This window comes from Sturnus vulgaris, chromosome 13, assembly GCF_052056855.1.
Source record: "Sturnus vulgaris isolate bStuVul1 chromosome 13, bStuVul1.hap1, whole genome shotgun sequence".
NCBI lineage: Eukaryota > Metazoa > Chordata > Aves > Passeriformes > Sturnidae > Sturnus > Sturnus vulgaris.
The window spans coordinates 7,737,677-7,760,788 of NC_142255.1; the positions used below are offsets into that span (position 1 = coordinate 7,737,677).

The 23,112-nt window shown below is 42.6% G+C and overlaps 1 protein-coding gene across 1 annotated transcript in view; it reads left to right on the forward strand.

The window, feature by feature from the left end:
* The first annotated feature begins 8,099 nt into the window (after positions 1-8,099).
* PRTG (protogenin) overlaps positions 8,100-23,112 on the forward strand; it is a 76,134-nt gene continuing 61,121 nt past the window's right edge. The window contains 2 exon segments of the mRNA XM_014873956.2: positions 8,100-8,199; positions 8,818-9,120. Of these exon segments, the coding sequence (XP_014729442.2) occupies positions 8,100-8,199; positions 8,818-9,120 (403 nt within the window).

Below are 23,112 nucleotides of genomic sequence, written 5' to 3' on the forward strand. Positions count from 1 at the left end.
AATGTGAGATGCTGGTTCATCCAATGTAATATAATTGAGCTCTATTAACATGTAGCTAAAAATTATTATTTTGCAAATTAATTGATTTTGCTATTCTCCACACTGAGAATTTGGAGTCTGACTGTAAGCCTTTCTAAGATCAGATTTTCATCTATATAAATGTTTACAATTTTGTAAAGATAAGAGGTGGAACCGAAATTTTGCATGCTTACATAGACCTGAATTTGAAAAACTAACAACATTTCAGTCACATAAATGCTTTTCTGTACTGGAAAAGGTCCAGCTATTTAATTGACTCATAAGGTGCAAACAGGATGGATCAGTTGATCTCTCACTGGAGAAAGAAATTAATCCTGATCACACTGTATTGAATTGAAACAGCTCAATCAGTTGGTGTGGGGCTGCAGGGCTGGGCCATGCTGGGGAGTGGGCTCCAGCATGACTGGGGTGTCCTGCACTGGAGGTGTTAACGGGGCAGGCTCCTCCTGAAGCCAGCAGGAGTTGGAAAACCCGGCAGGCTCTGGAGGGCTGCTGTCTCTTGCAGGTTTGCTCTGGTTAGGCATCATGCTTTGGGTGCTGCAGCTTGCTGAGGCTGGGTGGGGTGGCCCCAGTTACTCCAGATGGGACTTCTACCCAGTGATTTGTGGTGGCCTGCTCCTTAGTTGAGCACATTAAACCAATTTAACTCCCTAACTTGTCATAACTGCCCCACACACATGGCACACATACATTTTTCCCCTGCTTACTTGGAACATTTTGGTATGTATTCCATATGTGTATTATTTACACAATACAAGTTCTGTCATGTGCCAGCATCTGGCCACTGTGATCTTCTAGAGATATCTGAACACAAATGACAGCAAAATGTTATTTAGCATTTAGCAAACATAATCCTGGACAACGATTAGCAGCACAGATAGCTGGATAGAGCACAGTTTTACTATGAGTAGTTATACTATGAGCTTATTGCTCTTCTGATGCATTATGCAGCCATACCTGTGTATGCCACACACTAAATTGAACCAGGGAATTAATTCCAGCAAAACAAAAAGACAGTTGTAATTTGCCCCCCCCAAGTTATTTCCATCAGGATTAGTTCTCTTCATTCCTCGCTTGACCACACAACCTCTTTGCAGCTGGCAGTGCCTATGCTGGCTTGGCTAGTGCTGTATTGCATTAAACTGAGGACACCTGTGGATGTGCTTCCAACAGGGCTTCTGATCTCCTCCTGCTCTGCTGTGCCTGGGCAGAGGCCGGGTGGAGACCTAAGCCAGGTCGGTAACAGTGCAGGGGAAGGAGGAATTGGTGTGGGCTGCTTTGCTGCCCCTTGGGCCATGCAGGGCACTGTGATCCAGCTGTGTGTCCAGCCTTCATATTCCTGTCTAGCACCGGGCAGACAGTTCTGACAGAGCCTTTAGACAGGGCAGATCCCCACAGGCCCCCTGTGATTCCTGCAGCCCAGCTGAGATAAAATCCCAGCAACTGCAGCTGATGGAGGCAGCAATTTGGGCATCAAAAGAAACCAGCCTTGCAATGCCCAGCTTTTGGCTCCCCTGGGTTCACCCCCCTTAGCTCGCTCCTTGCACCACGGTGTTGCCTTTAGCGGGTCAGCCCAAAATCTTGGCAAAGCCGTTTTGGTGCAAGTCACAGCTCCGTGTGGCCCTGCAAAAACATCTCGGCTTCCATCCCTAAAGCCACCTTGTGCACAGGGGCATTTGCAGGCCAAGCCTCTGTGTGCATGTGAGGGGGAGGAGGTGCTGGGAACATGCCTTGAAGGTTTCCAATCTGTTTATCTTCACACTGCTGAGGGGCGATCGCTCTCCCGTGACAGCGCAGTGCGCTGGCCGAGCAGCGCTGGCAGCACCAAGATAAACCGAGGGGGCACAGCCTGCTTCGGCCAAGTGGCCTCTCCCTGACCAGCAATCCCTTATGTCTCTGTGAGATGAAATGGGACAAGAGCAGCAGGAAGCCTCCTCCAATCCTTCTTTTTAATAGTTCTTTGGGATAAATTGTAGATAAGAGGAGAGACCGCATTGTTAACATGCTGAGAATGCAAAGACAAAGGAAAGGCAATCTTTTACAGCAAAAATAAATAGGTATCTGTAGCACGGTATATCCAGCATTATGTTCAAATGGCTCAGCTAGCCTCTGACTTGCCTTGTTTTTCATTTATTTTATTTATAATATTTGTTTTATCATTGTAAACATATAAAGGAAAAGAGGAGGAAATAATTTGCCTGTTTCCTGTCGTAACAGCAGAATGAAGGTAACTTATATAGGGATGAAAGGAGACCATATTTCATGCCTGTTGCAAAACAAATAGCTGCAGAACAGTGGGTTATCATGATAAGCAGGACAGACTAACAAAAAGCTGCCTCTGAGAGATTCCTTTGTAGATTCAAACACAGAAAAGGGTAACCTAGGAGATATTTTCTTTCTGTTTAGTTATTCTTGGTCTGATACTTATTGTATTGACCCACTGCCTAAACACTTTTATTTATGGAAGATAAAATCAGAGTACAGTACTGCAGCATTTCCAGGATTTTGTTTGTTTCCATATTGGGGAAAGGGTTGAGAGAGGGGACTGTACTGAGCCAATTAAAAATATATACATTGCAAATGCATTTTATGGGACAGCTCCCATAAAATGAGAGTCCCCACTTGCTGGCTCTTCCTGTGCCTCACGATTTCTACATATGCATAAAACCTTTATGAAAATATTCTGTGTGTTTCAGTGTGCAAATTCTAGCTGCTGTTGCCAGTCTGATGTCACTTTGGTCCCATGCCAGCCAAGTGGTGAGGACTTTCCTTCCAGGAGTGCTGAGCACCACTGAGCTCAGAGGAAGTAAATGGTGCTTAGTTCCTTTGGGAGCCCAGGGCAGAAGTGTGCAGGCTCCCTGGCCTGGGAAATGTTTATGGTGGTTTGGCTGATCTGAGCCACTGTCCCATGCTACTGCCATATCTTCTGCTCCATGTTGCAGCCCTTGGTGTTTCTACATCTAAGAGCCAGGCTAGGGAGATTAACCAGAAGACAACAAGCCCTATTGAAAAACAGAAAGGATTTTCTGGCAGGTTATGTGTTCAGAGAAATTCACTGAAGCAGAGGAACATCAGCTGTGGCATGAAGGCCAGAAGAGAGAGCTTGGAGCTGCAATAAATCCAAACTCCACACCATGAAGTCTTTACACTGTATGTGAGAGCAAGAGTGCATCTGGGATCAGGTAGGCTGTTTTCTCTGTAGCTGTGTGGTTTGTTAAAAGTTCCAGCAAGATCTGGTGGCTAGCATCTAGGAAACAGCAGGCTGACTAAGCAAAAATATTTAGGTATTTTTCAGACCTTCCAGTAGCAGAAAATGGGCATGAGAGAGCAAGGGAATGCATTTTCCAAATCTCTGTGAGGTTGCTCTTCCAAACTGCCTGTGGTTACCTCCGGCAGCAGGGGAGAGGATGTTGGGGTGTCATCCATCTCCTGCTGAAATTCATGGCAGGATTCCTCTTCATTCTGGTGTGATGAGCCTTCAAGGGTGGGGGTAAACATCTGGAGGCTGCCTCTGGGGCACTGTGAAACAACCTGGCAAAGGTACACCACTGATCTGGGCCAGTGAAACACTGGAAGGTGGCTGGAAGGGGAAAAAATGCTAATATAGCAAATAATTTTATTGCTTTCACTTTGAAGTTGTTGCTTAATGACAAGATGATATCTGTGTTAAAATCCCTTTGTCAAGGTATGCTTTTACTCTACAGGAAGGCTCCCTGGAGAGAAAGTTCATTAGCATCCCAAGGCCTCAGCCCGAAGTGTGCTTGCCCATCTGCTCAAGGAAGGAGTGAATCTCCTCTGAGAAGGCAATGGAGATGGTAACTGTACACAGGTTTAGAATGAAACAAGAATCTACTAAGTGACCAAATGTGCCAAAAGTAAACATTTTTATGGTGGGTCTTAATAGTTAGTGTAATGTACTTAAAATCTGGGAATACGGTTTTAATTGGGTCAGGAGTTTGGCATGAGAAACAAGAAAGTGACTGAACATGCTTACAGTGACACCAGATCAAAAACACTTGGAGCAAGAAGTATAAGGACAAAAGGGGCTACCCTGAGCAGAAGAGTTAATGACACCCTGCCAGGAGTGCAGTGTTGTGGCAGCCCCTTAGCTGGGCTTTGGGGATTCCTGTCTGAAGGCAGAGCTGGCTGGTGCAAATTGCTGTAATTCCCCTGCAGTTAATTACCACTGATCCCGGCCTGCCCTGGGCTGCAGCTCCTGTACTGCCACAGCCACCCTCAGCTGCCCTGCGGTGTCTGGAGCTCCAGCTTCCTTCACACCAGCAGTGACACCAAGCAGCTTCTGCCAGCAGAGCTGGAGGATGAGCTGGGACCTGGCACTGGGAGCTGGGGAGGGCTGAGCTTGTGAGGGACCAGGATAATGATTATATGTCCATTTGAAAATGGATTTGGGCTTTGGGACCCCACTACCACATCTTATGAGCTACAGCTAATTGAGGGTAGTGATTGCACATATTCCAATGGGGACACTTTAAACTGCTGTAAATAACTGTCTCCCCAGCTCTCCTGTTTCCCACTCAGAGGTGCTCATTCCCCTTCTTTTCTGTTCCATGACATTACGGTGTTAGAACACAGCATATGAAGCCAAAATGAGAGAAATCATCATGTGCACAAAACCACTTTCCCATTTCTGAGCTTGTTAGGTCAGGTGGGACACATCAGCATGTGGGAATCCAGCTCAGGCCATTTGTGGCCATGCCAAACACCATCCATGCTGCTGTGACAGCTTTTTCCAGACCACCGGGATGAAAGCACTAACATGATGCTATTCATTTTCTCAGATAGGGGTGAAATGCTCAGTGCAAAACTCACGACAGACCAAGCAGGACTGTTTCTAGTTTAAACTGAATGAGATGTAAATGTTCTAACACCAGAAAAATCTTATTGTAATGTGGAAAGAAACTGCATTCTCTCATCCTGGCTTTGGGGCAGTGATCTCATAAATACAGAGTTCACGTTGGGAAGGTCCAATTAATGAATTTTCAGCTTCTTTCCTTTTTCTGAGACTGCTACATTCCATCCCAGGGAAGACTCCTAGCTATAATTTTCCTTCCTAGAGATGTTGGTAACACTTGAGACAAAGCGTATAAGCACCACGATCATGAGATTTCATTCATGTTTGGAAAATTCCTCTCTTTGGTTCATAATAGTATCAAAATTCTGGATGTTCTAGCCCTAGCTCAGTTTAGCAGATGTATTGTCAGCTGCCCATGGAGGAAAACGTTGATCTGTTCAAGTCCATCTGATTTTTAAAATCTTTCTTTCTAGGAAGCATATAGATTGGTCTGGCCAGGGCTGAGGCTGAAATGCAGCATAAGGTAAATTAGGTTATTTACAGACAGCAACCTCGACAGCATACTGTTGTTCCAGCTGTTGATAGCACTTCAAAGAGAGCTCTTACATAGAAAAGGGTTTATATGGATGAAAAGAACCACAAAAACTGGGGAAGTTTGGATAACCAAAAACACAGCTCGAGTCAAGCAAAAAAAAGTCTGTGTTGGTGACAGAAGAAAAATTGCTGCCTTGCAGCAAAGTAGGCACGGCTTTGTTTATGTTGGCTGGCAAGATCTTGTACTCCTGGACTGCCTTTCTTTCTCAAGATAATGCTTCTAAAATGGTTGGCCAAGTAGATAATTGTGTTCATTGGCTGCATATTTACAAATACAGTGTATTTGAGAAAGTTACAACTGGCAGGACCTTTAAACTGTGGTTCAGTGAGTTTATCAGTTATGCATGAATTTAGATATGTTATCGCAAGTCTGCATTATCTCTTACCCAATTAATTACTGGGAAATGTGTTAAAATAATGAATCCTGACAAATTAAAGAGGGAGAGTTTATACTCATCTAGTTATTGAACTGCTTAGTTCTAGTAGGAATTGTATTACTTATTTTGTTTAAAAGAAATGTCAAAATGAAAATATTGGTGTTTGTAGCTGCCTAGACACAGGCACAAGGAGCATTGCAGAGGGAAGCACTTTCTTGGTTAAGCCATTTAAAGACAAATATTGCATTTGAGCCCACAAGCAGGACAGGACTAAAACTCTCTCTGTTCGCTTTTTTTTTGTCCCCTGGTCAACTCAGACCAACTCTTCCTTCACAAAAGGCTAGTGAATTGGGCAAGATGTTCCCCCTGGGCAGGTGGGATAGTGTCCAGTGCTGGGCAGTACAGCTCAGCCACCTACTCATGTCTGCAAGGAAACGACCTTCCATTTCCCAGGGACAGCTCCAGCCACTGCACCAACTGACCAAGGCATCTGGCATAGAAATGTTACTGGATATTGCATTTCTATTGTTTTTCTTTCTAGGTGTGCTGAGCTCCTCTAGCCAATTTCAAATGCAGGTCACACTGATGAAACAGTGTTTAGCAGGAGAGAGTACAGTGCCAGCATGAGGTGCAGATGAAAGTTGTGAGTTTACCACAAGAAAGAAGGAATATTTAGGCATGAATGCTCAAAAATAATATAAACAAAACTGCTTGTGATTTTTTTTTCATGGTTTATACTTTTCTGGTAAGATAAATTAAAACACAGAGAAAAATTTTAAAATATTGGGTCAAGTGGATCCTATTGCTGTATTTGGTTGTATTTGGACACCAAAGCAGTGCATGTGCAGTTCTGCTCTGCAAAGCGACTGTGAAACTGTCTGGATGCTTTTTTGGTAAGTAATTTGCATGTAAAGCAAATATTTCCTAATTATCTTCCCTGAAAAGTCTGCTTGTGTATTTTTGACAAGTGAGGAAGGTGATGTAGGTCAACTTTACATCACATTTTGGTAGTTCTGATTTTCTCCCGAAGACTTTCAGAGGAGTCACTGACTCAGGCTGCAGCCAGTGCCGGTGATGATGCAGCAGAAAGGACTGGTTTGGCTGCCAGCTCTCAGCTCTGTGAGCTTTGCAGCGCTGGCAGGAACAAAAAGCAGTAAAAACTTGCCTGTCACTGAAGTCAGCAGCTCTCACAATGAATGCAAACATAGGGCAAATCTGCTGAGTAAGAAGATGCCTTCCTACGCGGTAACTTTAGAAATCTGAACAGACAAAAAAAGAGACTAGAAATTGCTGGCTGCAAGCATGGAGTGAAATCAGGGGTGGAACTGAAAGCTTAAATGATAGCTGCGGCATTTGATGGTATCTCCCACACGCATTATCCAGAGGGTGCTGATAGCATAAATTCTCAAGCCGTGTTTGCAGTTTAGGTTGCATTTTTCAAGTTAGTTTGAGGCAGATGTAAAGCTAAGGCTGTTTTCTGAGGATGTAAGTAAAGGGCAGCTCATCCTCGACAGCACAGCGCTGTCCCATGTGGCCAGCTGGAAGTGGTTTTATTGGTGCTGTAGCAGGGGTTCAGTGAGAATCACTAACAAAACTGGCTTTTTATTTTGATCAACTCTCCATCCTCAAGTCAACGTTTGTCTGCATGTGTGGGAAGGCTTGTTTTATCTGGGTGTGAGGATGCTCTGGCACACCTGGACAGTGCTGCACCTGCGCCGAGCAGTGCGGGGTCCAGGGCTCAGCACCTGCCCTGGTTCGGTGCTCTGGGCACGGAGCTCTGCGTTTGGCGCAGCCCTTCGGTAACGCCGGGCCGATCCAGCGCACGTGCTGCCGATGCTCGCCATGCCGGTGAGCCGAGCGGTGTCCCGGGAGAGCCCGGCGTCTCGGGGGAAGGCATGGCCGGCACAGCTCCAGCCGCGGCTGGAAGGTTCAGCCCGCCCGGCTCGGCGGAGCTGCCGTCGGGTGCCGGTGCTGCCCGGGAGGGGCCGCGCTCGGCCCAGATGGCGCCGGAGCCCGCGGCCCCTCGTGCGCGCGGCCGCCCGGCCCCGCCGCCCCCCGCATTGTCCGCCGCGACCCCCGCCCCGCGGCCCGCCCCGTCCAGCGCCGGCCCTCCCTCCCTGCTCCGGCCGGCCCTGCCCCTCGCCCCTCTTCTCCCCAAAGGCCAATGGAGACGAGATGCAGAGAGTAGGGCCGGGACGGGCGCGCCGGGGCCGCGCCGTCCGTCCGCAGTCTCCTCCCCTCGGCCGCTGACCGGTGCGTGGAGCGGCCGGCGGGGCATGCCAGCCGCGTCCCGCTGAATGGCGCCGCTCCGCCGCCGGCCGCTGCTGCGGGCGCTGCCGCCGCTGCTGCTGCTGCTGCTGCTGCTCCCGCTGCCAGGTGAGTGCGGCCGGCCCCAGCCCCATTGTCCGGCCCCGCTGCGGCCGCCGCACGTGGCTTTATTTATCCGGCAGCGGCGGGACCGGCCGGGCAGGGAGCGGGAACCGGCGCTGGCTCCGCGCTTTGTTCGCGCCGCGACGGGGCGGGGGGGGCTTGAGGGGTGCGGGCGGTGCGCGGCCCCTCCGCGCTCTGCTGAGGGCTTCTCGCTTACGATTCCTTGTAAAATCAGCCTTTTTACGACGCGACCCGCTCCGGCTGCTTTGGCAGCCTTGTAAAATTAGCGAGCGGGCCGGGCGGAGCGGTCGCACCTGTGTGACCGCCCCGGCGCTGCGCGGCCCCCGGGGTCACCGCGGCCCCCGCCCGGCCGTGGGGAGGGCGCTGGTTCTCTGGCTCCTTGGCTGTTGCCAGCCCCTGGGCTTCGCGCCGCTTGCAGTCAGTACCAAGTTTCCCCGGAGTTGTCGGAGTTGGGAGCGCTCGGAGCGAGCGGTGGCGATGGCTTCACCTCGTGCTGTGCGCTCCGCGGGATGACTCGCAGCTCACAGCGCGCTTGGTAACTTGCGCGGCTCTGCTTACACGTCTGTCCGTACAAACAACATTTTTTTTCTTTTTCTCTCTTAGGAGTGTGGTGCTTTAGTGAACTGTTTTTTGTGAAAGAGCCTCAGGACGTTACTGTGTCAAGGAAGGATCCGGTGGTTTTAGACTGCCAAGCCCGTGGTGAAGCTCCTATATCTATTACATGGCTGAAAAATGGAGGCAAAGTGTCTGAAAATGAGCGGATCTACACTTTATCCAATGGCTCTTTGTATATCAGTGAGGTGGAAGGAAAGAAGGGAGAACTGTCTGATGAAGGATTTTACCAGTGCTTAGCTCTGAACAAATATGGGGCCATTCTCAGTCAAAAAAGTCACCTCACACTAGCAAGTAAGTCCCAGCTCCTGTTTATTAACCTGCTCCTGACAATTCCCTGACAGCAATTCTCTGAACAGCGTGCAATAGCTTATCGTTTTGATTGCGTACCTGAAAAGTTAAAATGCAAAAGTACAGAGTAATTCTAGAGAACCTTTATTTCTTTTTAAATGTTTAAAGATTGTAGGAAAAACTTAAGGTGGTCCCTTTTTCAGTCCCTGATGTGGCAGAAGTGGTGCAGGCACCTGTGAGACCTCTTGGGCAGTGGTGCCTTGTGTGGGTGGCTTATGTGTGTCACTAGTCCCTGGAGCAGGTGGTGATGCAGAATCTTGCTGGCTACAGAAGTCCTAGGTCTTGTTTCCCAAGTGCTGTTCTAGCAGCCTTACAAGGGTTATCTACAGATCTGATTAAAAAAAATAAAGAAATTCCTTGTTCAGCAGCTTGATGTTCTGTTGTGCCATCTTGGGTCAGGCTGGAATGATCAGTGTAGATGTTTATCTCTGGGAGAGGAAAAAGGGGAAAGGTTTTCTGGGCAACTGTTAGGTCTTGCTTTTCTGACACATGTTCAGCCAAGCAAACGTGGGTGCTGTCCCTTTTGGTTCCTCTGGAAGCTCCCATAAGGGCCTGTTACGTGGTTCCACTGGGAAGGGAGAGTTGAATTTCTGGAGTGACTCCCTACTGCTGGGGGAATGGTGAAGGAAATAGTTGTGTCTAAGTGCCTTTATGGCTTTAACAGACTGACCCAGGGTGTTTGTTGCCCTCCATTTTCCTATCATCTTTAAACATTGAGCAAGAGATGTGTGTGAAGAACGGAATGCTGTGCCTTTTTCCATGGCAGTGCAGAGCTTTGCCACTAGACTGCTTCTACAACATGAGCTCCTTTTGCTTCCCGAAAGTATATGGGAATGTACTTTTCAAAGAAAAGTAAATTTTGGCAAAGTAAAGAAAACTTTCCTTTCAAAGAAAGTATAACACAGAGAGTACACAGTTTATGTAGTGTTCTCATGTTCCCTCTATAATAGGACTTAACTGATGAACTTAATCTAATAGGAAAAGACTTCCTTTGACCTCTTCGACCTTGTTCTTAGTAGCAAGTTGAATCAAACTAGTGCTGGTACCTCTGTGAAAACTTGACATTACTTCTAAGTTGCAGCTTTTACTAAATTCAATCTGAAACTAGTTAATGAAATTGGTATATTAGTTTACATTAAAAGAAGTGTGAATGTTAACATTTGTTAGTTTTTTTCTACGTATTTCTGACCTGATTGTAAAAACTGTCCAGGAGATCCCCCAGGAAGGTGTGAAAAGCCTTGTTCAGTGAGCTAGAGCACTGGGTTGTTCAAAACCATGCTGGAAGCAGGTGGCTCCAAGTGAGTGCTGAGTTCTCACATGCTGTAAGAATGTGAAACTCAACTCTCCATTTCAAAAACCTGCCTGCGTATTACTTTTTATCTTGCTCATATACAGGATTGATAGACTAAGTAATTAACGGGTGCTTTTGGTAAAATGGTGAAAAATGAAGTATTACAAGTTTTAACATTTAAATTCACCTCACTAAGTTTCAGAGTGTCAGCATGATTAAAAATTAGACAAGAAAGTCCTCCTAGAGAGGATAGGATTGTTTTTGTTGTTGTTAACACATAAAGCTAAGCAGTGGCTGATGGATTCTGTGGGTGGCACTGGAAAATTAGTGCCACTTTAAATTGGAGACACTGCAGGATGAGCTCTATTCTTAACACCAGAGAACTTCTGGAATAGTACAGAGCACTATGGTAGAATAGCATGGTAATGCAATTGTAGTATTTGGTTTTATTCGCACAATATTGAATTTTTGTAACTGTTTGTTTCTTGCATACACATTATTTCATCAGAAAGGTGGTTTAATTTTGCTGATTTTCACCAAGAAAATCTTGTAAACCAATAGATTGTGTGCTGTGGAATGAGATTCTTGTTTTGCAGCCCTTTTTTTTTCCCTTCCTCCCCTTCTCTGTGTGACAAAAGGTTTCTTTTTCTTCTTTGAATACTTGAAAGGCTTTCTATGGCTGTTGGAGAAAACTGGAAGAGATAGCGGATCCATAATGATCACAGTAGGTGTTGTTGACTTAGTGATTAAGTGGTTAACTAGTGGCCAAACATGAAGATATCCTGTGTAGCAGTCTCTTCTCTTTAGTCATGCACCAATCTGACCCGTTTCAGAATGTCATCTTTACTGTAAAGCTGTGAAATTGGGCAGTAATTTGTATTGTGATGATTTGGAGCCCATAAAACACGTGCAAAATTAGTTTTCTCTCTCATTTGCACAGTGTTTCTGCCTGCTCTCATGAACTGATTGAACTTTGCAGGCATTTTAAGTGAAATAAATGAAAGTCTTTTGGGGGATTTTGTAGTCTTACAATTTTTCTTTTTAGAAGCAGTTGTCGGTTGCTGCAAAGGCAAATTACCTCGTGGTCAGGGTACAGAAGGAACTATACATATTAAACAGGTGGAGAATAGGCATTAAATGGGCATTCTTTCTTTGGAGGAAAAAAGCAAATGCTCTCTTCAGTTACTGGTAGCAGCAGGGTGTGAGGATGTTCTTTTACTTTGCCTGGTCAGAGGTTTTGCCAATAAGCTTATCTTTTGCTTCAGAATTGTAATGTTTAGTGTTGCATTTGGAAATCAAAAACTTTAATCTGTCCAAGAGTTTAAGATCTGAACACACAAGAAGATCAGGTCTTGGTTTCTAAAGTTAGAAACTGGAAGCTGAAGGTTGCACTCTTGGCAAGAATTCCATTATTCATGTGCAAATTAAGAATTCACAGGGTTAAAAGGTTAGAAACTGGCCAGGATGAGGTTTACCCTTGTGATAAAGAGCAGATGACCCTCATTCATTGGCCAAAGCTTTCATGTAGCTCCTCTGCAAAGTTAGTGATTGCCATGAATTGTTCTTGAGGAATGCAGAAATTCAAATGTGAGCAGGCCTTTCCTTAAGTGTCACTATGGAGCCTTATCTCCCGAGCACATCAGAGTAGGTCTGCAGGGACAGGGTTCCTCCCCAGAGGCCCCAAGGCTTTGCTTTCCTGTTGTTCATCCATGCACAAAAGAATTTGACTAATTTAGGGCTTTTTTTTTTTTTTTTTTGTGAGATCCCCCTACTTTTTAAAAAGGAATCTCTGGTGCTGAGGTAGTGCTTAGGTAAAACTAAATATTAGTTTCAGTACATGCTTGTAGTTACTTCCAAAGCTGGCTGATTGATGTGGGGGCAGAGGAGGAGGTCCTGTCTGTTTCTTTGTGAGGCAACATGTCGGGGGAAAATGGTACTCCTTAAGAGCATGACTTATTAAAAATTCAACTTTTGCCACTGCTACTGAGAGAAATCTCTTTTTACAGAAAATAAAGGGAATGTAGGCTTCAGAGAAAGCCCTTTTGGTACAACTTTGAATCAGCCAAAAGTAAATGAGCTGAGATTTTTGTTTTCCTGCCTTTTAAATTTTTGATTATTCAACTCCGGTTAATTAAGAGTCTGTCTAAAACTAAAGCTAGACTTCCAATAAAATATTATTCAGGAAAAATGGAGAAGGTGGATCATGTTCTGAAGCTGGTAACATGGGCATTGGGCAGTGATTGGATAGGTTGTTCACTATTTGTCCTTTTCACAAAAAGTAGAAATGGAAGGCTTGAGATGGCTGGATGGTTTATAAACAGCATTCCTAGATAAGCCCTTCTCCACTTGTAACTTGTCTGAATTGATTTTAATGTCTGTGAATTAGAAGAAATGTAATTCTAATTCTTCGTGTACAGGTTTCTACATTTCACAGGAGTGAAAGGTTATGCAAGCAGGTTTGTGGGAACATGTTCCTGGAGGGCAACTGTGTGTGTGCCCACTGTCCTGCACTGTGCACTGCTGGGCCCTTTGCACATGGCAGGCTATACTTGTGGAAAGTTCATAATTTTGCTTACCTGCTGAGGCAGTGATGGGGCTTCAGGTCCCACTGTCCTGCCAGTAATTGGCCATATTTATGTTTTTATAGCCTAATAGCATCTTTTGCTCTGCTTTTAAATATTTGCATTGAAGGGTGCATCCAGCTGAGCCTCTTTCTGTACTGTGACCATCATGTTTCCTTAGCATTTCCAGCTGTTTGTTCCCATTTTGTGCTGTTTCTTGTGTGGGCACAGCTGCATGTGTAGCTAACTCGTTGGGTTAAAATACTAGAATTAAAGCAAAAGATGGTGTTTAACCCAGATGAGTTCCCTGATTTGTCTTGGAGCCACTCAGGGATTGCAGTGCTGTAACTGAGAGGACTGAAGTGGAGGTGGAAAGACTTAGTGGGGACAGGGGAAGGTTAATGAAACTTACACTCATCAAACTATGGCCTTTGTGAAACGTGTAGGCAAAACTGTTGCTCCTCTGCTACTGATTTTTTGAAAAATTATTTTGTATCTTGCCTTAAAATAACAGGATTAATAGCTGTGGTCTGTCAATACAGTTTTCATTTTCTATGGAATCTGTCATTTCAGATGTCTTCCAAATGCATATAGAACTCAAAGTTATGTAAAGTTAATTCAAATAGAAATGGAGAGAGGTACAAATTGGGAGAAAGAAGGGTGGTGTTAGGAGGCAAAGTGGTTTTGGACTGAGGTGGAAGTGATATGGCAAATGGGAGCTGTAGGCAATAGTCTTGTATTGAAAGAGAGCAAAGTCTTAATGCTGTGGAGCTGGTGTGGTTACAGACAGCTCGAGGAACCTGGTGGTCTGGGTTTTGACAAGTGGGGCCCTACTGCTGTTGCTTTGATTAGTTGATTTGAATATCCTGAGAGGAAAATTTGTTTCTAAGCTGAGAGTGCACGTGGCTGATCCTTAGTGCATTTAAATTCCAGTATTTTTAGGTAGGAGGATGAGGTTCCGATGTCTTAGTCAGCAATGTCAGATAACAGTGAAGAACAGTAAGATTTTTGTTCTTTAACTGAGATATCCTGAAGAAATAAGAAAACAGGGAAATACTATCTTTCTTAACCCTTTTTATTGTAGTATTTTCCTCTGCAACTCCTCAGGCATCTTTTGACCTGAAGTCCTGCAGCACCTTGACAGAAGACAATTGTTCATATCCTTTAAAGACATAACCATTACTTAGGTTTTTGTTGTTGTTTTTGGTACTAGGGCATTCCCTCCTTTTTCAACAATGGCTGGGCTGCACTTGTAAGAGCTTTTTCACACAATAAGGAATGGGCTTTTATATTGTTACCAAGATAAAAAAATGTATAAAACTTTGGTTAGTGCACATGAACAGTGTTTGTTTCCACTACCATGTCACTTGAGAGGTGAGCTTTTTATGGGTTTCCTCAACACCTCGGTTTCAAAGTTGTGTCAAGCCTAATGCCAGACTAAGGCCTTCCATACCCTTGCTTTTCTTCCTAGCTAGTCAGACCAAAGCTGTTAGGGTTTATTTACCAGTTTTAATCAATGTAGCTTTACAGTGTATAAAGTTTTTACTAGCTTCTTTTTGAAAAGAATGCACAATCTTTTTGCCAGTGCACTCTTGCTAATAAAACCTTCACCTCCATGAGAAATGTTGAAGGAAAACACGGTGCTGTGCTAGGTGTTGTTCAGAGCCGTGGCCAAAAGTATTCACCCCTTACCTGGTGCGAGTTGTGTGTGTGCTGTGTGCACAAACCCATGGAGATTCCTTTCCTGCTTGCAGAGCCATGCATGGCAGCAAAAGATGCTGCTCTGTTCCTGCAGGGTGGTGCTCCCCCCCCACTGCTCCCTTTCTTCCCCCTCCCTTTTTCTCTGCATTTCTTGGTGTAGAAATTGTTGAAAGGGCATTCAGTAAGGCCCCCTTTTGTCAGCCAGCTCTGATTATCCTAAAGAAAAGGATCTCACTCTGAGCAGTTGTTTGCCTAGAGACTTGTTGTCACGTCTTCACAATTTAACAGCTGTGGCTATTGATGGTGTGCAGAACAATTTAAAACAATCACAAAAGAGAATCTTGGAGGAAGAATTTAGAAGTTACTAAGCGTTTTCCTACAGAAACACGGTCATGCCCATTGTAGAACAAACTTGTGCTTTGTATTTGTTTGCTTTCCTCGGCATTTTGTATTTTTTTCCACACTTTATCTCCAAAATTGTGGACATAATCTTTATTTAGTTTTGCATTTTTTTTGTTGTTTTCGTTTCATCAATAGGCCCAGCTGTTAAATTGGGATTGATTGCTTCCAGTCTTTATAACTGGTAATCACCACCTAAGTGAAAAAGTAATCAACAATGTCAAGACTCCACATTTTGTTGAGTAAGTGTGGGTTGTATGGTCAACATTAGTTACTAGGGTCAGCCTCTAGGTAGCTTTTAAGCAGCAGCATTTTAAGCAGTGTCTACATTTTAAAGTTGATTGTCTCAGCAATTGAGTTAGAGAGGGAAAAAAAATCGCACAAGATCATTTGTATTGGGAGTTAGAAATCCATCTGGCAGCCTTCCAAAACCTGCATCTGTAGTGGAAACAATTTTTGGTTGTATGGATTAACTTGTTGCTTTTTAAAGACATGAACAGCAGATTTAGGGAAGAGATGTCTGTGAAACCACCTGAGTATGGACAATTTACCTATGACTTAAGTTATGGAATTACTGTAAATTCCTCCCATGTTTTTTTCTGTGTAAAAACTTTGGAGGGAGATGGCCTTCCTAATTTATTAGAGGAAAATATAAATAAGCATTAGTAGACAGATTTTTTTTTTCTGCTGCTTTTATTTTGTTTCATAACTCAATAAGAATTCTATTGGTTTTGTTGTTTTTTTTCAATGAAATCAAATTTGGTCTTAGGTGAGTGGAAGATTGCTTTTGTTTTTAACAATATAAATGCCCTCAAAGACAAAATAAACTAAGTGACATCTGGATAATACAGTTAGCATCTCAAGGCCCTGTTCAAAGTGCTTGTTTCTCAAGTGTCCATTTCTTGTCATTCTGGTAGAGGTTTCTGACACATCAGAGCATCTGCAAAGTATGGAAGTAGAACCTAGGTATCATTTTCCCCAGAGGCAGACAGGTTTGCTCCTGAAATTCAATTAGAATCTGATTATCAGAAACCCAACAATGACAGAATGTGTAATCTTTCTATCTTATGGGTTAAAAATGTCAGGGTTTCTGAGTCCTTCTGTGCCAGTATTACACTAAACAGCTTTTTAAACTCCCCCTATGGCCAGGGTCTTTTCTGACTTTGCTTAATGAGAAAACTAATTTTTTTGGTAGCTAAGCTTGAGCAAGTTTGTTTCTAGCCTGAACGTTGTAGCAATAGTAATCAGTAAGTAGCTGCTTGTTTACTGCATGTCAGAGCAGTAGAATGCAACATGAGAAATTAAATACTGAAAATGAATTTGTTACAAAAGACATAGGAATGCTGACAACAAGCTTGATACTCAAAGCTTTTATCAGGATTTAATAATTGAGGCAAAAATTGCAATGTACCAAGACTTTTCTCCTTTCTAAAACACTGTGTTTGCTCCGCCTAAAGCTGCAATTCCAAAAGTCTTGCACATCACGCAGCTTCTTCACCATCTCTGGCAGGGTTACTGGGCAGGAAGAAAATCAGAGAAGAGTGCAGTTGTTTAACCTTCTGTAGTCATGATTCTTGCATTTATACCCGTTTTAACTGACTTCCTCTTCTGATAAAAGTAGTGAGAATACACCCTTATCCTTATAAATTATTTGAAAGTATTTTTATGACATTATTTCTGTGTGTGGGCAAAGCTCTGAGGAAAGGAGTGACTCCTGCAACACAAAACAGGCAATGACAATCGGCTCTCTTCCTCTCAAGACCTCACAGCTACATTTTGACTTGTACTCTACCAATTTTTTCAATGGTAGAATACTGCTGAGCAAATGACACCTCCAGCCTTGGAGAAAAACTGTGTTTGAAAGCAGTGTCTGCCATCAGAATCCTGGTACACTTCTCCTGGACAGCGAGGGTAAGATGGATGTTGGTTTAGAATGGTGGCAGAAATGTATTGTGAAAAGCATGAAGCCATCTCCAGAGAGGGTCTTTGATAAATTTTCCCATCTACAGAATCTTAGGAAGAAAACTTCCTTTGTATTGACTGATATCAGGGGACTGGTGGTAGGATGGGGTTTATCTCAAAGCATTACAATTCACTGTATCTGTATTCTGATGTGGAGCATCTTTGTCAGGCACATGTTTTAGGTAGATGGTGGCGTGGACAACAAATTCCATTATGTGCAAGACTTCAGGAATTGCAGCTTTAGGCGGAGCAAACACAGTGTTTTAGAAAGGAGAAAAGTCTGTCCTAGCTGCAAGCTTCTCTGAGTGGTGTATTAATGACAAAGCAGCAAAACTTACCTTGTCCTAGTCCTCTAGCCTCAGAACATGCTAAAATTATGATTTACAATTTAATAATAGTAATAATTTACCTTGGCTTAGAAGTGTTAGAAACTTGCTCTTTAGCTCTGAGGTAGTAATAGCTTAATTTTGAAATAATTTGCTTATGACAGAGAGTTTAAAAAAAAACCAATTACTGATTGACCAGGCATAAGAGGTACTTTATTACAAGGGGTAATAAGAGGTAAGTTATTACTAGCATTAAACATGTCATCTGGTGTTCTTTTAATACATAGCTGGGGGGAAAGTTAAACGAAGTCTTTATAGCTTGTGGTGTGCATCTTGTTTATAGTGATGAATGGATTTGGAAACCAGAGAGGATCCCGTGAACAGAAGCAACTTTATATTTTCAAATTTAATTTTTAGTGTCTTCAGATAATAATCCTGATCACATTGATTGATTACATTGTTTGTTCTTATTCCAATAGATCAGAATTTATTGTGTAAAACCTTCATGATTTCTGGGGTTTTCTTGGCTCTACTTTGAGCCATTTCAGATTAAAGTCCAAACAAGTTAAAATAAGTTTAGAAAAACAGCTTACATCTCAGCCTTTAGCATGAGTTTCTCATGTCGAGTAGCAATGCTCCATCTTCTCCCTCTAAAGTCATAGAAGTTATCTATCACCATGTCCATATCACCATATTTTACCAAGTGGGTTTGTCAGCTCTTTTAAGCTGTATTGTGACACTTTCTGTACACCTTAAAATGCAGAGGAAAACATATCAAACAGCAAAGCTTTTCCTTTATTTGCTGATCTGTTCTAACATTGAAAATTTTCTCATCATTCGTGTCCTCTCCCATGTTCTCACTCTGTTTTCTTTCTCAACTCAGGTGCAGGCTGATTTTTCTGCATTTAGTTAGTTTTTGTTTTTTCCTTTTCCTTTATAAATTATCACTTATGTGTTATATTATTGCTTTGGATCTGCAGAACTGCTTCTGGTGCCCCTCCTTCCTTATTCCTGTCTGATGCCTGGAAGGAGGTGCTGTTTCCCAGTGGAGCTTATTTTCACAGCTGTGCCAGAGGAGGGAAGTGTCATAAGATACTTTGAGATCGGTTTTGACCCCAAATTTAGATGAGGTAAAAATGATTCTACAGAAGTATAATATCTTGTCTCAGGTGGTCTGCCTGTCACTTAAAATCAGACAATAATTAGGATTAAGAAAAAGCTGTTTTAATAGCCACTGCAATAATGTGCAATAAAACCAGGTCAGTGTTACACAGTATTGTTTTTTCTTTACAACTTTTTACAACTGGAAGTTTTCAAATAACCTGTTATCTTTTCAAAGGAACCTTAAAATTAAATTCTTTGAATATGCAGAAGCATTTTAAATTCTTACTCCTGCTTGTACAATCTTGAACATATTAATAAATTGCTTAGATGACTTATCAGCAGATTAACTAGGGTAAATTATTAAATTAGCATTTCACCGTCCACATCAAGATTTCTAGTAAAGCTCTAATAAGTGTAACGTGTGCCTGGGGCAGAGCTGTGCATTATGTATGCTCTTTGTAAGGAGAATTCGTTGACTTTATGAAGCCATTGACAGACATTTATCATTTTGTTCATTAAACTTGTCCGTGACATCCGGTAAATTGATGTTAACTGGAAATATTCTCTGGGAGTTCTGGCACGACTCTGTCATTTTGCCCGAGGAGAAACTTTGTACCTAGCGTGTCCCAAATTACAAGGGTGAAACTTCCTTCCCCCACCTCCTCTCTGAAAGCCTAAGTGAGCATATGAGCAGCTCTTTCTTCCCCTCTTGCTTTTAATGCTTATTTATGCAAACAGCCCTGTAGCCCACAGTTTGCAAGCAGATTTATCATTGATCTTCAATAGAGGTTGAAAGTGGATCCTGCTTTTATTAGATCAGCCAGCCTGTGCCAGGAAAGCAGCTCAGTTTTATCCCACGGCGTACAAGAAATTAACAGTGGAATTCTCGGTGGCATTGATGGGAGTTTTGTGACATTCCCAGCACGTGGCACTTAGGATTTGTTTTTAATGGTCATAATCTTTGCCCAGTGCTGCATGCTGCTGATTCTTACAGTGTTTGGTAGGTAACCAAATGCATTGCTGAAAACCTTTGTAACAGTGCTTTGTGTGGTCTTTTGAAACTACTTTGTTTGGAATGATGAACAATATTTCATTTTTTTCTGCTCTTGAGTGCCTGTTGTGGAAAAAAAGACACTTTTAACACCTGCCAGTGTTTGCTTCCTGTGGGATAGCTATCTCTGGTAGTGGTGGAGGTTGTTAATAGGATATCTGCCTGCCTTCTAGTGTTCCTGTTGTGCTACCTGAATCCAGCTTTATTGGGGATCTTTCAAGCAGAAATGAATGGACTAAAAAATTGTACCATAGCTGACCCAAATATTTATCAAAAAATTGAATATCCAAAAAATCCATTACATAAAATTTTTGTCTTTTGCGAGAAAGAGTAGAGCAGTTGGCTCTTGACAATATATTGTGTCTCACTACATAATAGTTCACTGGATTAAATGAATTTATTGATTTCTGCTTCTTTACTGACACACATTTATGAGCAGTTTCTTTGGCACCATGGCCACATGTCAAAGGTCATAACTTTCCTTCACTGTGGAAGAATAAAAGCTTTCAGATGGTGAATCCCTGAAATCTAAACAGGGCTTTATCCTCCCTTCCCCCCTCTATATAATTACTGGTTTTGCATGGATTTATTTAAGATAAATACACAATTATAATAAAAGATCCCCGTACATGCTAAAGGAACCCCTATATTATCTATCATAAAATAACTGCAGGAAATTCTGCACATACAAGGCAACATATCTAATCTGCTAATTGGTATCATTATGGAGCACAGGGTAGCTCCTTTCTAGTCAGAGATTTTATTGAAGATGGTCACTTTTTAAACAGAATAAATATTTTTCATGAAGAATTTAATTAGCTATAGTTTAGAAACAGTATTTCGTTCCTTTTAGACTTTTGTGTCCTTTGTGCAGTAAAGGAGATCCTGGAAGTAGATCCTACAGAGAGAATGAAACATGCTCAAAATCTGTGCTTTGTGTTTAGATTAATGTTTATAATGTTGACATTTTCTGTAATGACCTTCATTAGTAGTAAGTAGCCTGTGGGGCTTTTGCTGTGTACTAGACATGAAAGTCCACTCGTGATGCAAACATGAAGTTATTAAAAAAAGAAGCTGCAGTGAAACATAAAGAAGTTTAATCAGTCCTCTAGTTTGCTAGAGGTGAGTAGGCAGGAGCAGTGGGGCTCTGGGTCCATCTGAGAAGAGCTTGTCTTCTCTCTTTGGCAGCTGCTGACTGGTAGATGAGCTCTGACCATCTCAAGAAACAGCAATGTGAAGATAACCTCACCAAGGTGTTGATTTAAAAGAATTGAAGGATTTGTGCTAGATAAGGTGACACAGGTTTGAATTGTTTAGTCCTCTTAGCAAGGATGTTTCTGAAGGATTGAACAGCACAGTGTAGAGTTCTATCAATGGGAAACACATCTCATGATTTTCTAAGAAGGCATAAAAAGTCACCCCAAGAAAGAATTATCTGCCAGACTTTATTTTTGTCTGGTAGAGATGAAACCTATTGATGCGTCTTGCAAAAAAAAAAAAATCAGTGGTACACTTCTCTTCTGCTCTGTTGTTTTTGTGTGTGTGTACAAATGATAATCTTATTCTAAGGGGGCTAGTGGCACTCTAATCTTAAATTTACCAAATATTTATACTGTAGAACTGTACTCGCTAATTTTCTGACCTGTTAACATTTTGGATAGAAATTTAGCATGTCAGTATTCATCTCTGCTTTTTAATTTTTCTAATATAGTAAATTTCATCAGGACTGTTTATCCTGTTCCCTAGAGCAAATTGAAGATGAAACTGTTTTTTCTGTATTTTGTTTTCACTAGGACAGCATGGAAATGTCTGCTTAGGGAACAGAGACATGGAACTTATTGGGGTCTTTGTTTTCTGGAAGTAGTTTTTGTTGTTGCTGATTAATTGGTTGTCCTGTAAGTTCTGAGGAAAAATCTCAAACTTTTTTAGTTTTTTGGCATGTGTTCACACAGCTTTACTCAGTTTGACTAGCTCAAGACAGGAGGTGATGTTTGTGCTGAGCCTGTTGCTTGTGAACACCGAGCTGGGCTTTGACTCGAAGCAGTCCTGGACAGATGTAGACTTGCTTTTTCCTCCTGTTCTGCATTAATGAGGAGCTGAAGTGTGATCTAACACTGCCTGGAGAAACCAGCTGGCATGGAAGGCTGGAAACAATGCTCTAATTACCTGGAGAGGAAGTTTGGGAGGGGCAGGGGTGAAGTGGAGGTGTGAGTGGTCTCATGTGTCTAGAGGTCAGGAAGGGTTTTGGTGGGAAGAGGCGAGTGCTCAGGAGGATGTTGTGGAGTGAGGGGACCTGGGCTTGGCTCGTTTGCAGGTTGCCATGGCTACAAGTTGAGAGTGGAAGAGGAGTGAGGATGTGGCAAAGACTTTCTCAAGAGACTGTGCCCATCAGAGCATCTGGTCGGTCAGGACGTGGAATGTGGACTGGGGGGACTTCCCTTGGGAACTTCAGAAAGACAAAGAATGATCTCCTAGTCTGGGGATCTTTAGAGTATTAAAAATGCATTTCTGCTTCAGCCAGAAGCTTCTGCAATATGTGACATGAGGCCACTTGTCCTGACTTTTCATGGCAAGTCTTTGATTACATATTTCTTATATCCTCAATATTTGATACGAGGTTCTGAGGTCTGGTCAGTTGGAGCTGCAGCAAATTGGGGGAGCTGTCCATGATTGCAACACAAGGGCACTGTGAAGGATCAATATTGTCTCTTGGATGTCTAAATGTAGTGAATATTTCATTCCCCCATCGAAATGTTTGTCCATACCCCCCAGGAAAATTAAAATAATAATAGAAATTAATTTCAAGGTGTTATGAATGTGGATGCAGTAACATTTGTCAAGAACTGTAGTGCAGAGCCCTTCAGGGAAGGGCAGAAGGAAGCTGGTAACTGTTCAGGGCAGTGCTTAACACAGTGTAACAAACAAGGAATGAGGCCACACACTGAACAGAGAGGAGAAAACAAAATATTGAATAGATGCTCATTACGTGAGCACCATTCATTTGGTTCTGTGAATGCTGGGGGAAGTGTGATTGTGCACTTGTGTTGTTTCCTAAAGCATGTATGTAAACAGAACAAATCAGTTACATAAACAGTATCAGTTCTTCAGTTTCTCAACTTCTGAGCATTTGGGAAATTTTCATCATGTGTGTATACACACATGTAAGAGATACTGAACGTGTGAGTAAGAAAGTTTGGGGATTAGCTTCATTTATCTCATGATGTATGTAATTTAAAAAAAAAAGAAAGAAATATGCTTGAAATATTAGAGTTTTATATGGGCAGGATGTCATGAAAAAAAGACTTAGAGAGTCTTGTGGTAACATCTTAAACAAGTAAATTTGTCAGAACTTTCTGATTCAACCAAAACATGGGCTGGTATCTGAACATGTATTTAACAATAAATTTAACTTGATAATAATAGTCCTCAGGTTTTATATATATATATATATATATATATATATACACACACACTCTTTCTGTCATCTGACTGAGATGAAATTGGGTGTATTGCTGGTGCAGAGGAGTAGAGTTTTTTTGA